Raw genomic sequence first — 14,172 nt, 5'->3', positions numbered from 1 at the left:
CGCTGACATATAACTCAAACACTGTAGGTTTTGTTGAATAATGTTGGCAATTCTCCCACGACGCAGCCTTAGAAAAGTTTCCATTTCAAACAAAGTAGTCTGTGACATGACAACATTTTACTTTTACACTCCAACAAAACTCCTCAGTTAACAGTTTACATTTTAGGGACTCTCTAATCCAGAGTGACTAATGGTCCAGGCCAGGTAGGAGCCTTCGGATATGACAGAGTATTACATTTATGGCTGAAAACAAAAAAATGAAGTCACATGTCATCCAACTATTCAGCAGCTAAAACATGTAGTCCCAGTGACCTCCTTTGAGCTTCATTTTATCACAGTTCTCAAGTTTTGTGGGTTTATTTGCAATGAAACTTTATAAGCCTTTTCTGGTACACTGATTAGTTATGCATCAAAAGCATCCTGGCTGGTAAAATTATTAAAATATGCACACAGAAAGCAGTTCACGCACAAAAAAGGGGTTGTATAATGTCTAGCCGAGCACCACTTCTCTTACTGGTTCGGAATCCTCATGTTACATAATTACAGTAATGTAATTAACTCTGTGTTCTCTGGCATAGTTAGAGGGGCCTGAGTAATGTCAGGGCAGTTGAAGATCACTTTGAAAATTGAGAAATAGGCTCACATATAGTATACACAGTAAACATGCTTACTATATACCCATAAATAGGTGCAGTTTTGTGTGACTGCAAACATAAACATGTGTAGAAAGGCAGGTCATACGTAACAATAGGACGGATTATCACTGCTCATTATGCAAGCTGATGTAATAAACTTTAACAATTCCAACCATAATGTAACATAGAACTAGTGCAACCAACTATCTGAAGTATTTTAGTCAGACATGTCCAAGTGTGAACTGTGAGTTTAGTCCTGCGGTAGTAGACCCTAAACCGGAGCGAGGTAATCCAAATGTGGAGGAGGGACACTGTGAGGAGAAGCTTAATTAGTTTTACGAAAAATTCAGCCCAAGGCCGAGGATAACGCTGGGTTACAACTCACTGTGATAAACCGCAAAAGATCAAGTGAAAATGGCAGTGCCCGTAGGGTTTGCAGTTAATGCTGTGTTTGGACTGCAGTGAAGAGAGGCTTACATGTGGTGGGAATGGCAGCATGGAGGAGAAGAGGAAGGAGAAAGAGGGCTGAAGGAAGTGAAGGAGGAAGAAGACTGGGATTGTGGGTTGCAGGGCTGTATTAAACCATGCACGGTGGGGATGGATGGAGAAGGGATTCAGGGAAGGAGGAGGAGGGAGCGCAAACAGAGAAAGGAAGGGATTAAGATAAGGACAGATAGATAGAAATGCCTGAAAAGCATGTGAGCTCAACAGGAGGGCTCAACAGTCAATTTATTTCCACCAAATTCTCATACATCAATGTCAAAACAGGCTGCCAAAATAACACTTGTGATTGTTCAGTGAAAGAGGGAAATTTTTTTAAAAAGCCTCGTGCGTTCACTGTGTGGGTAAAATATGACTAAGTTTATCAGAGTAAAACATAAAACTACACAGTAAAGTCAGCAGATTACCTTCACGGTTCACAAGAGCTACCGCTGTAGCAGAAAGGATCCAAATGCACAAATATCCACATACCCAGCGTCTTAGTCATACACTCCCTGCACATAATAATGGTGTCAGCCTGTTTCTTGATTATCTGCCAAAAAAATAACAGCTCTTACTCACCTTAGTCACCTCTCAAGAAAATGTAGATGGTTTGGTTGCTGAGCAAAAGTACACACATTCTTTACTCTATTAAAAGTATTTTTATATAGAGATATTTGCATAAAAAACAATTTAGAAATTCAGCTTCTTTACTTAAGTAAAAATGAAAAATTACAGTCTCAAGTTGACTATGATGACTTACCTGTTGACATTAGATCCATGTCATCGTCTGCTTTATTTGAACATACTTTGTCATCTTCCTTCTTGTTATTTATGAACTTGTTATTGTGGACATTTCTGATTCTTCTATGTAGTTGGTGATCAACTCAAACACTATGTATTTTTTTTATTGATGCCCAGTTTAACCACAGTTATGTACGGAAGAGGATTAGGGCCACTGGGGGAAAAAATAAAATAAAAAAATAAGGTCCAATATATATTTTTTGTATTATTATTATGAGAAAAAAGTCAGAATTCAGACTGTTTTTCTCAGAATTCTGACTTTTTTCTCAGAATAATAATAATAATGACAAAAATATATATATATTGGACCTTATTATTATTATTTTTCCCCAGTGGCTCTAGTCCTCTTCTGTATTTATAGTTGTGTATTTATGGTTGTAGTGTTTCAGTGTTATTATTGCAAATATACAAGTTTTTTGTTGGTTTGACTTTTTTTCTGTTTCTTCTTCTATCCCATTCGTTTTTTATTCATTTGTTCTTTAGCTTATCTCTTCAAGTTGTTCATAATCAAATCAATAAAAAGTAATAAAGCAGCTATTTCTGTGCAAATGAACTGAACCTCACATCATATATTAAAACAACCAAACCCCCCAAAACACAGAAAACAAAGGATATTAAGTTTGCTCCACTGTGCAAATGACTTTTATTTTTTAGAAAGCCTTTCCTCATCTGCAGTCTAATCACTCTTTCTTGTCTGCTTTGTATTCTGACTTCTTTTAAACCCATCTCATCTTGTTGTGTTTGTTATTTGTAACATAAATCAATTTCTATACCAAGGGAAATTGTTTTGTATGTGTAACTGTCCCACTGTGTTAGATCAGAACTGTTCTTGATGTAGGGAAAGGATAGAAGGATGTAAAATAATAAGTAACAAGCCTATTTTCTGAAAATGTATGGAGTAAAAAGTACAGATATTTGTGTTGATGTATAGTACAAATAATACAAGCCTTCCTGTAAAGTAAAGCTGCTGAAGTACAACATCAAACTATTTGTCTGTATTTACCTCCCACTACTGCAGAGGACATCATGTGTGCAGTATGAACTCCTCATCCTCTCTCCAGTCATGCTCACAGTCTGTTTCTGTCTCCTCACAAAGTGGACGACAGAAAGTGCTGTCGCTTGTTATCTTTTGCTTGTTAGCACCCTGACACTACATGGGCAGAGGAGGTGAAAGAAGGTGTGTAGAAGAAGGTGCTATTTGGACAAAGTAATACTCTGCCTTTTTTTTTTTTTTTTTTTAACAAAAATCAAGTGCTAACATTGTCAGGAAATTGGTACGGAGGTGTCTATTTGTATTTGTTAGGAAGGAGATCAGAGCCAGAGTAAAGCAAGCAAAAACCAAGGTAAGGTGATACAAGAAATAAATACGCACAGAAAAACATCCACAGCTTTGCTAACCTTACCCACTGTGGACCCAGTGTGTGATTTGTACCAGCTCCAACTGAGCAGGCAGATACATCTGTGTATCTGAAGGACAGGTAAGGACAGACCATTTCTGCTTTTCATGCTGGAAGAGCTTATGGACTTCTACTAAAGTGTCACTTTTAAAGGTACAGTGTGTAATATTTATACGGATTTACGGGTAAGTAATTCCAGAAATGACATATAATACTAGCAATGATGTTTTCATGAGTGTATAATGATGTGAAAATATGAATCACCGCATTTTCACGTACGATTTACTGTATAAGGGGGCAGGTTGTTGTTCATCTATACCCCATCCATGTTGCACTGTGTTTCTATATTAGCTCAAAAGGTAATTCCTCTTCTTTCTTTTTTCTGTTTTATAGTGGATCCAGCATTAAACTGCATTACTGCTAGCTGCTGTTCTCAAGTTAATATCCTCTTTATTAAAAAGCTGTAACTGATGCGTTTCCACCACTGGTATCAGCTGAAATTGCTTGAACTAGACACAAATGTTTTGACATTTCCACTGAACCACAAATGACTAACAGATACTACTGCTAGTATTACCTTTACTTGAGGTTCCAAGGGAGCCAAAGTGATGCTATAAATTTGATGTAAGTCATGGAGTGCACAGATCGGTTGATTCAAAGTTGTCGCTGCATCGGTAAGTATATGGGTTTATCATGTCACAACGTGAAACATTTAAAAACATGTCGAATTTTCATGTCCTTAGCTGTATTTATCCTTTAGCCTTCAATATGGCATGTATTGTATTTATTGTGCTATAGTTTCTTTAAGCTTATGCACTATCACAACATTTATTTCTGTCATTGTATGGACACATAACATTGTTGAATCTAGACGTCACCACCTGAATCAACCCCAGATCATAACACTGCAAATCAAATCCCAGTCATAGTTCGGTGTTATACCAGTCATCCCTGTGGCGACACTGGTACAGTTGTCTTTTATAATACTGATGATGTTTTGTCTGTATTTTTAACCTGTGTTTTTAAATGTATTCTGTTTGTTGATTGCCTGTTTGTTTGTTTTTAAATGGACTCCAAGGTCTGCAAATAAAGATGATGTTGATGATGATGATGATGATGATGATGATGATGATGATGATGATGATGATGATGATGACTGCCCCCACATTCTTGTACTGTAGGTGCTAGGCATGATGGGTAATCACTTAATTCACCTCTCTCCTCACCCTGATGCACCCATCAATCTGGAACAGGGTCAGTCTGGACTCATCAGACCACATGACTTTTTTCCATTGTAACACAGTCCAATGTTTGTGCTCCCTATCAAACTGTTTAATAAATGAGAAGATACTGCATCATTTAAAGAACTTTAAAGAAAAAAACATTTTAATCACCTGAGTAAATGCCCAGTGGAAGGATCTGAAATATTTGCTGAGTCCAAGTGATGACTTTTTGGGGGGTGGGCAGTGTATGTTCTCACTTGAAACATTTTTTAATGTAATATTTCATTTTGGAAATTATAATTTCCCTCGTAGCTGCAGTCACACTGAAGCTGATGTCACATTAGTTTACAGGTAGGGGATAGTAAACCTGCAGTGGAGATACAAGGTACTGGCATTCAAAAAGTTAACCTGTGCTTAGTCAAAGTGAGCTGAGCTGATACCAGTAGAATAAAAGCAGCACAACATCTGTTCTTGTGGCCACTTGTGGGAAGAGAGATGGGGTATTCATTTGGTTGTAATATTCAATTTCACCACTAGATGTCAGTGAACATTACACACTGAACCTTCAGTGCAGGAAAACCATAACAGTGACAGTCAAACCTATAAATAATACAAAAATATAAATTATGCAACTGGAATAGAAAGCATCCACACAGTCAAATTTATGCAAAAATCTTTCCATTTTACAAGTTTCAACAAGAGTCTTTTACCAAAAGCATAGAATTAGAATATTTCCACCACCGTTACTGCGTTATCAGTGGTATATTGTAGCTCAACACAAGGCTATTTCCAAACAGGCTATGGGCACAAAATCATAAATAATTAAGCATGTGTTCAGTTTCCATTTTCATATTCCAGTAAGTATTAACGATCAGTAGATGTATCGGCCTATAAATGCAGGTAAACACTCCAGGTCGAGAGCAGACGGTCTAATCCCTCTGATGTAATCACAAACTGGAGGAGCTGATACAACACTAGAGGAACTCAATCAACCAATGCATGGCATGGCCGCTGTTGGCTGTTGTTTAGTTTTTTATTTTGTCCTCACTAAACTTTTATATTGATGTCAGGGGATGTCTCTCTCTTGCTGTTGTCTTGACCTTATTTGATTGACAGACCTTGCTGTGGGACACCAAGGAGCATTGAGTTTGGCACTGATATTGATCCCACTGAGCCATAAACCGAAGCATATCACGCTCTCTGTCGGCCCGTTTATTGCCAGATTAAAACTTAATATATTTCACTGCTTTGCACTTTCAGCACATTTGACTCGGGCTTTGGGGGCTGAACGTCTCTAATTTCAATGTTATGTAACAAACAAATCAGTTTTTAATGAGGATGAGCCTGCACAGGGTCACATTAATGGGTCGCTTTAGTTTCAATCACATATTAAAAGAGTTTTAAAGTGAAAGGCGTTGCGGCTGACTGCCTCACGCATCAAGATCAGTCTCTCAGCTTATTTACAGCAGCAGTGGCAGCTCAGCTCAGAGTACAAACATGAACAACAGGAATTTCCTCTCTCATAAACATAAGCTTCACTGCACTTTATTGCGAAGAACTGGTCGACGCTGCTGTCACACTACAGCTGCTTCCCCTTACGAATACCCCACTGTTCTTAAAAGCCTTTAATCTTTACATTTTCTGGTTGGCCTGATGTCTATATTTCCACAACATGGTATTGAAAACATTAAATTTTTTTCAGCTCAGTTCTTGTAAAGATTTTGACACTTTTGGCGACTATAAATGGCTTGATTACCACTTTCTTGATGGTAAATGGTTTGATACAGTTACTGTTCATGCAAGAAAAAGGTAACGTTTGCAGTCTTATCAACCTCAGGAGCAGAAGGCATGAGATTTAAAAGTGCTTATCTTCTCACTCAGTAAATCTTAAAGTTGTGGAGTAAAGTCGTTACCCGAAAAAAAGAGCTGAATTCTAAATAAATGTGGAGATTCAATAAATACCTAAACTCTGTAATGCAATAATGATTAAAGCTATGAAAGTAAGACTCTTTTGCATGAAACTCATCGAAAGAAAAATCTCAGTTTCAGTTTTTCGGCTAAAATTTGCTTAGAGGTCTTATTTATGTCTTTGTGCATAAGAAATCAATATAAGTGAATCCCCAAAGGAACTTTGTGTTGGTAAATGCAAGTTATGCAAATTTACAGGATTTCAGTTCTGTTGCAACATGTTGATGGTCATATGAACTATGTTTTCAGGTCAAAAATGTCCAATTTCATCACAATTAATGCTATATTTTCATGTCACAAATGGCCAAGTTATATTTGAACTGAATTTACCTGAAAAACAAATATTCTATTCTTTTAGATTCCCCAATTTTTCTTACAAGATTATATACGATATATCATGTTTTATTTTTACAGGTTGCAGTATGGAGTATGGTGCTGATCCATCCTGCTTATGTTACGCCAATACATACATGAAGAATGTTACACGTCACTTTTTAAATCAACAGTTTTCTAACAATAAGCATTTTTATAAAGAAGTAACAATTCTATATTGTTATTTACTCTTTAGTATAATGATATATATACAATAAATAATTATGATACTAGTTTTTGCACAGGGATCATTTGTGGAAACAGTGACATGGCTGCTGAGCATCAGTATGATGGGATCTGTAACAACCATGTCACATCCGTCCACTGCCACATTTTGTGTTTTTGTGTCAGCTGTTATTGTTTTAGATCCACACTACTAACATTTATGAATAAGAGGATAAATAGCAATAGTAACTATATAAGTTTATTACTAATAAAGTACTGGTACTGACCAGATCATCATGGGTAATGTCACGTCCGTCCACCAGCAAAAGTTTTCACATACACGTGCTATTCAAAATCCAATATTTCCGAAAATATAGCTTCCATTGTCAAATAATATCAATAGTCTGTGCACAAATGTATTAGCATTATTTCAACACAGTTCTATGCATTTCTTACAACTTTTTTTTTTGACAAAAATGGCCACTCATTTGACCCCCGAAGTAAATTTTAGCCGTTTTACATCTGACGATTATAAGAAATAAGAACTGGAATAGCTGTGTTATGATGATGCTTTTTGTAGTTGGCAAATCTAGTGTAATTTCCCTTTACCTCCAGTGAATTTTACAATTTAAGCAACTGTTTCCTTTAAATAATTGACACAAGAGCACTGCATACTCCCTCCTACTGGTTCTGAGTGTTCATGTTTTGACCCTGGTCCCAGTGGGCAATGTGCTAATACCCAAACTGACTGATCTAAATCTGGGGCTTTGGGCACAGAAGTCCAGCTCAGACACTCTAGACAAATGCATGTTGAGACACAGCTGAGCACTATGGATCTGTACGCCAAGACACCAGATGTGACATGTCCGCACACATCCATGCACAGCTAGGCAACCCTGACACGGTAATAATGAGGTTCACTGTCTTCCTTATTCTGCAGCACCTCTCCTCTCCAGACTCATCTCCTTCATCTTCACTTCATCATCATCATCATCACCCCTCCTTCTCCACCTCTTGTCTTTTCTTTCTCTCTCCTGCTCAGTCTCAGACCGACTTCTGTCTTCTGTCACATTCAATGTTCGTCGTCGTCTCCCACTCCATGCCTCTCACATTCTCTTTATCTCTCTCTGTCTTGTCCTCCTATAATTGACAGCTCCTACTGAGTGACCGAAGATGCATTTATTAAAATTGCAAAGCCCCTCAGACACACTGCACCCGCCCCCCCATACTTTCTAAATTACTGTTTCATAAAAGTAGGACCACAACTCTCTTCTGGCTGGCAGTTACTTACATGACGGCACAACAAACAATGCTGAACTGCTTAACATTTTTATCCATTACATTAAATGTGTCTAAGCAGAAAACATATTTATATATATACTCTTGTGTTGTTGTTGTTGTTGTTGTGTCTGAGCTGTGTAGATGGACAGGACATACAGGAATATGCTCACACAGGCACAGTAGATCTCATTTTTGTACCCCCTTCTGGTCTTCCTCTATTAGACTCCGATAGTCTGGCTTAAATCAGGTTGAATCTCTTTGGACAGTGATATGGAGATTACCCACATGCCACAAAGTGGACAGGCTTTCTTTTGAGATCAAAATGCAGCCCAGGCCTGTAATTATGTATGGAGGACACTGAGGTCATGTCCTCATTTTATTGATTTATTTAGGTTTTGTAGAGTGACACAGCTGATGACGCTGATAATGTTCCCCTTCTATACTGGGAAATCCCATATATGCCCAAACATGTACTCTCAATTTAATCATCAATAACAAGAAATAAAACTTAACATGTACTCTAAATGGGATTTTGCATTAGACATTCAGTACCATTCATTAACTTCATGAAACCCTACAACATTACTCTTTTGATTTTCTGCACCTTATACCTTAGCTTTCTCAACTTCAAGCTCTTGCCCACATTTGATAACAGTTTTTGTGACTTCCAGAGGCAGGAAAAGTACAAAATACCAATCAAACCAGAGGTGGGAGTAAATTACACATGTGCAAGCAAGAAGTCTTACTATTTCAGTCTCAAACAAGTCTGATGTACCTGCTAAAAGCCAAACAGGACAAGGCAAGTCATTTCAGGTCAAGCAAGCAATGAGTCAAGTCATATGACCCTCTGATGATTTATCCGATATGAAAACCTGAGCCATCAATTACAGGATTCATAAATGAGCAACAACAGTGGGTGGTGATCTAATGGTCTACTGCATTCTTTATTCCATCTGTCTCTTATTTTGATCGGAGGCTGTTTTACAATGACTGACACTCACTGTATTAGTCAAGAAAGTCTCAAGTCATAAAAATTGTGACTTCAATCAAGTCTCACGTCTATGATCTCTGGTAAAACCAAGATTAAGTCGCATTCTGATACTCTACACTATTCAATCAACTCTGATGTAAAAACAATTAACATGGTATAAATCCTTGTCATATTGTAAGGTGTTTGTTTATGTTTAACCCAAAAAGACCCAGTACTACCTTTGTGCCAGTTCCCAAATTAATTTTACTCTCTATATTCTTTCTTAAGGGATTTATCACCATTTATTGGAATATTATCCTCTGTATTTTGCATTTTTCAGTGTAAATCATGTAATTTCCCCGGTATTTAATTAGCGGATCATGTAAATTCATAAGTTATTAAATCAGAGAAAACTGAAGAAAAGTGACTTTTTCAGCAACTCTATCAATAACTGAGCATAAGACAAGTGTCTCCATCCACTGTCATTGATCCAACTCCATGGATTTTACTGGTGAATCAATGTTGTAGAAGATGACAGTGTTTCCACGGTAACTACGGAGCCTCTGAACGTCCAAATGGGTCATATCTGATGACCATGAAAAGATGACAAACTGCATTTTCCACCAATTATTTACATGCATTGATAGGATCAGTGGATCAACAGTTATTAAATATCTTAGATTAGTAGATGCTTTTGGTTGCCAATAGATGTTTGGGTCTTCATGGCTTAAAAACATTTGCATGTTTCATATGTCATGAAAACTTAAGAACAGTTAAAACCCTCCAGAGATACATTAGAAATGAGTATTATTGAAATGGTATTGCTTGATTTGAGTCATTGACTTCACACAGGTCAGATGTTGATAATGACAATGCAACTTCAACACATATAAAATTAATTAACATCTAACTAAATTATAATGCAAGTTAAACATAATGACTCTGCAGACCTGTACATGAGGAAATAACTTCTATTCAGATCAACTTAAATCATAATTGACAACCCCTGAAGTAAAGGATCATAAATAATCCTTGATTCATGACTTAACTTTATCATGAATTGTTCTTGAATGTTCATGATTTCAATAAAAATACCCAAAGAACAAAAACATGGCGAATCTAAGCCCTAAGTTTGTAGTTTGTGTGTGTATGTGTGCGTGTGTGGTATTCTATGATTGTGCTTTGAGTGGTTGCGATTGATCCAGTGGACATTCAGGGGCTATGCTAACATATTGCTAATCACAAAGTGATGATGCTAAATCTTAAACCATAGTGAAAGTGCATTCATACTGAACACTCCAGAGAACAAGGCTCTTGTGGGAAATACCAGATCTGTGTCTAACATATGAAGTATCCAGTGCATGCAAACTTTACACAGCAGTTTGTGCATCACTTCAAAAAGACCAATGGATGACATTCTGACTGTGGAGTATAGAGCCAGGAGCATCCACGGAAGAACAAACTGAGAAATAAATCAAGGTTTTGAGCTTTGTTGCATTGTTTGTAATTCATCTTTTTACGCAGCCATATTCAGTCATTGAAATACTTTGTTTCATTCTTTGCTATGGACTAGACTGGCCTTTACACTATTTGGATAGATATGTGAAAAAATACCTTCTTTTAATTTTTTTTTTTTTCTTTTTACACATTTTGATTTTAGTTTATATATATATTTATTTATTCTATAGTATATGAAAGTTAAGGAGTCAAATTCTTTGTATGTGTGCAGAAACTTGATCAATGAAGCTGATACTGATTCTGAACATATGAGGTCATTTTATTCTTCTTTTTCAATACATTGTTTAGTAATACCCCCTAATGACAATGGCAAAATAATGAAGCAACCAAATTTTAAGCTCATTTATAGAGTCAACATGAAATTTTTCATTTATGACACTTTAACCCCTAAAGACCCAGTGCTACTTTTGTGTTAGTTCCCAAATGAATTTTTCTCTCTATTTAACCTTTCTTAAGTGATTTATCACCATTTATTGTAATATAATCATCTGTATTTTGCATTTTTCAGTGTGAATTATGTATTTTTCCCTCCATTTAAGTAGCTGATCATGTAGATGTTCATGAAAACTCAGAGTAAATTGAAAGGTTATTATATCAAAACAGAGAAGACTCAACAGAAAGTGACTTTTTTGGCAAAGATATCAATAACTGAGCATAAAACAAGACTCTCCATCCACTGTCATTTGTCAAACTCCATGGGTTTTACTGGGGAATCAATGTTGTAGAAGATGACGGTGTTTCCACGTTCACTATGGAGCCTCTGAATGTCCAAATAGGTCATATCTGATGACCTGGAGAAGACAAACATTTTACACCAATTATTTACATGTATTGATGGGATTAATGGTTCAACAGTTATAAAATATTTTAGATGCTTTTGGTCACCAGTGGATGTTTGGGTCTTTATAGAATCATCTTGCAGTGTTGAAACTTGAAACAAACAAGTGTAGTATCTCTGCAGTATTTTGTAGGAGCTGGTTGTACCTTTGAACTTTCTATAAAAACCTGTTAGTTATTAAGTACAAACAGCCCCGTGTTGTGCTGCTGCTGTGAAGTGCAACCTTTAGAAGGACTTTTCACGACATAAGCAATTCTATAAGAGGAGATTCATTAGACGACTCTACACAAACAACATAGATTTTCATTTTGATGTACACTTTCACTCAGACTGAGTATGACAGAGTACTGTGACTGTCAATAGTTAGAGCTGTTTTCATGCTCTAAGTCAAAATCATTCTGTTTGGAAAAGCCCTGTTTTTTCTAATCGAAAGAGACCAATCAAAGAAGTTAACGACTGATTTCACCTCCAAATGTCTGTATGCTACAAGAATAACAAAACAGGAGTAGAACACCCAGAGAGATCTGCTGGAAATTCTGAAGGTACAATCTGTAACCCGTATGTAAACATTGTCGCAGTGAACGTATGAGGCCCCTGTACATTCACACAGGTGTTTGCAGTCATAGCTGATTAACCTTCTGCTCAGGTTGACGTAAAGTGCAGCTGAGCAGTGGTAACCCAACTCCATGAACAAATAAAAATAGCAGTGATGATAATGATAATAATGATGATGATGAATGTGTGCAACATAAATAACAGGTCAGTGGGTGCAGTGAGAGAAATGTCAATCACTCACAGGTTGTACATGCTTCTGGTCTAATGAGAAGAATAATTGAAAACACTTGTGAGGATGAGGAAGAGTAAGGAGCTCAGGTGATGTTGAAGACCTGGTTCATGTGTAAGAATTACAATCAAATACACATAAATCAGTGGTAAATATCTTGCTTGAGTGTGACTGGGTCTTAAAATGCTTGCCATTTGACAACACATGTAGGATATTTAAAGGCCTTAAATGTTTTCTCAGGCTCCTGTTTCACTGTGCATGGTGAATCCCTGCTGCTTCCTTGTCTTGGCTGGAAAAGCCATATAAGGCAGAGGATCAGTGCTGGACCTTGAAACCTGTGTCCCGTGGTAGACACAGTGGAGTGCAACATGTGGTTCCTAATGAAACCCTGTGGGCCGATTAGATGTGTGTTTGTGCAGGAGGCGGACGCAAACGGAAGCTCTGACCTGAAAGAAACTTCACAAAGAGGAGTACAGTAGTAAGAGGGAGCGTGTGAAGTGTGAAAATACACCGAGGAACTTGGGTTTTCACAATAACGCCACAACTTTTCTTACCAGAAGAGGATAGGACAAGAGTCAGCGTGACCACCGGAGGAGTGACGTGTGTGCGTGCGCTCCGGTTTGACCCACGCGCCTTTGGTTGCTGATGCGCACATGTGGCGTTAAACGTGAAAACACCGGCTGAGCTCTCTCTCCCACTCTCTCCCCTTCTCTCTTTCTCTCCGCTCAGCCGTTATATTCTCCCTCACCATCGCTCGAGTATCACTTACCGGGTCCCGACCAATCCCCGCGCGCTATCAGAGCTCGAGAGGAGACAAGAGCGGAGGGCAGACCGGAGAGAGGCGGACTGGACGAAGCGAGCGGAACACACACCCATCCATCCATCTATCCATCCATCCTTCCGAGCACCCACCGTCTCTCCTCCAGGCAGCCCCCTGTTCTTCCTCCCCCCCCCCCTCCCTCCTCCTCCCAGGTCCCCCTGACTGCAGCTGTTTGGGTGAGCCGGGGAGGCGCGAGGCAGGATGCGCGATGGGACAAGCATGCGGACACGCGCTCCTCTGCCGTAGCCAACCGCCGTCCTCTGAGATGTAAGTGCATGGAATGATAGTTGTGTGTTTCGATGGGTCTCTGTTTGTTTGCTTGTGTCGCGTGCAGACTGAAGGAGGCACATGGCGCCTATCACTGAGCCAAATTCTGAGGAGGCTGTAGTAATGTGAGAGTGACCTGTGCGCTGTCATTATTCCCCCTGACAGCAGCACTGAAGACCCCAGATGAACTGTGCAGACGGCTGTCAGAGCTCAGAGGACACCATCCCATTCAAATCCACCTATTATAGCCTCTATATCTTCACCACATTATATTCTGATAAGCTGTTCCTCCTCTAACAGGGTGCTCCCAATAGGGCAGATGCATTTGTTGTGATAGCCATCACTAATTGAATTCCCCCCCATGAAAATCATTATCTTGAACTGTTTTTTAATGGTTTGGCTTAGCAAATCACTGTTATAAAATACAGACTCATCTGGCACAGGCTCCTCTGCTGTAGAAGCTTCTAAACCCAACTACTAACCTTTTAAAATCACTAACTATAACATATCTGACTCTGAAAATTCATTCGTAATCTCAAAGCTTTTTATTAATTAATGACTGCTGTGCATTTATCCAGTGCATAGCATGTGTTTTGTGTTCTGGATTTGTCAGAGAAGTGTCACCTCTGTTTGCTCATTCTTGAGGACTT

At 38.3% G+C, this 14,172-nt stretch overlaps 1 protein-coding gene across 1 annotated transcript in view; it reads left to right on the top strand.

Moving 5' to 3' along the window:
• Nucleotides 1–13,186: 13,186 nt before the first annotated feature.
• pde2a (phosphodiesterase 2A) overlaps nt 13,187–14,172 on the top strand; it is a 182,084-nt gene continuing 181,098 nt past the window's right edge. Inside the window, exon 1 of the mRNA XM_030151865.1 lies at nt 13,187–13,522. Within this exon, the coding sequence (XP_030007725.1) occupies nt 13,464–13,522 (59 nt within the window). The 5' untranslated portion in view covers nt 13,187–13,463. The remainder of the gene's footprint in view (nt 13,523–14,172) is intronic.

Source organism: Sphaeramia orbicularis, chromosome 13, assembly GCF_902148855.1.
Source record: "Sphaeramia orbicularis chromosome 13, fSphaOr1.1, whole genome shotgun sequence".
NCBI classification, from domain to species: domain Eukaryota; kingdom Metazoa; phylum Chordata; class Actinopteri; order Kurtiformes; family Apogonidae; genus Sphaeramia; species Sphaeramia orbicularis.
Note: the sequence above shows the minus strand (reverse complement) of the source record. Positions and strands in the feature narration are given on the sequence as shown.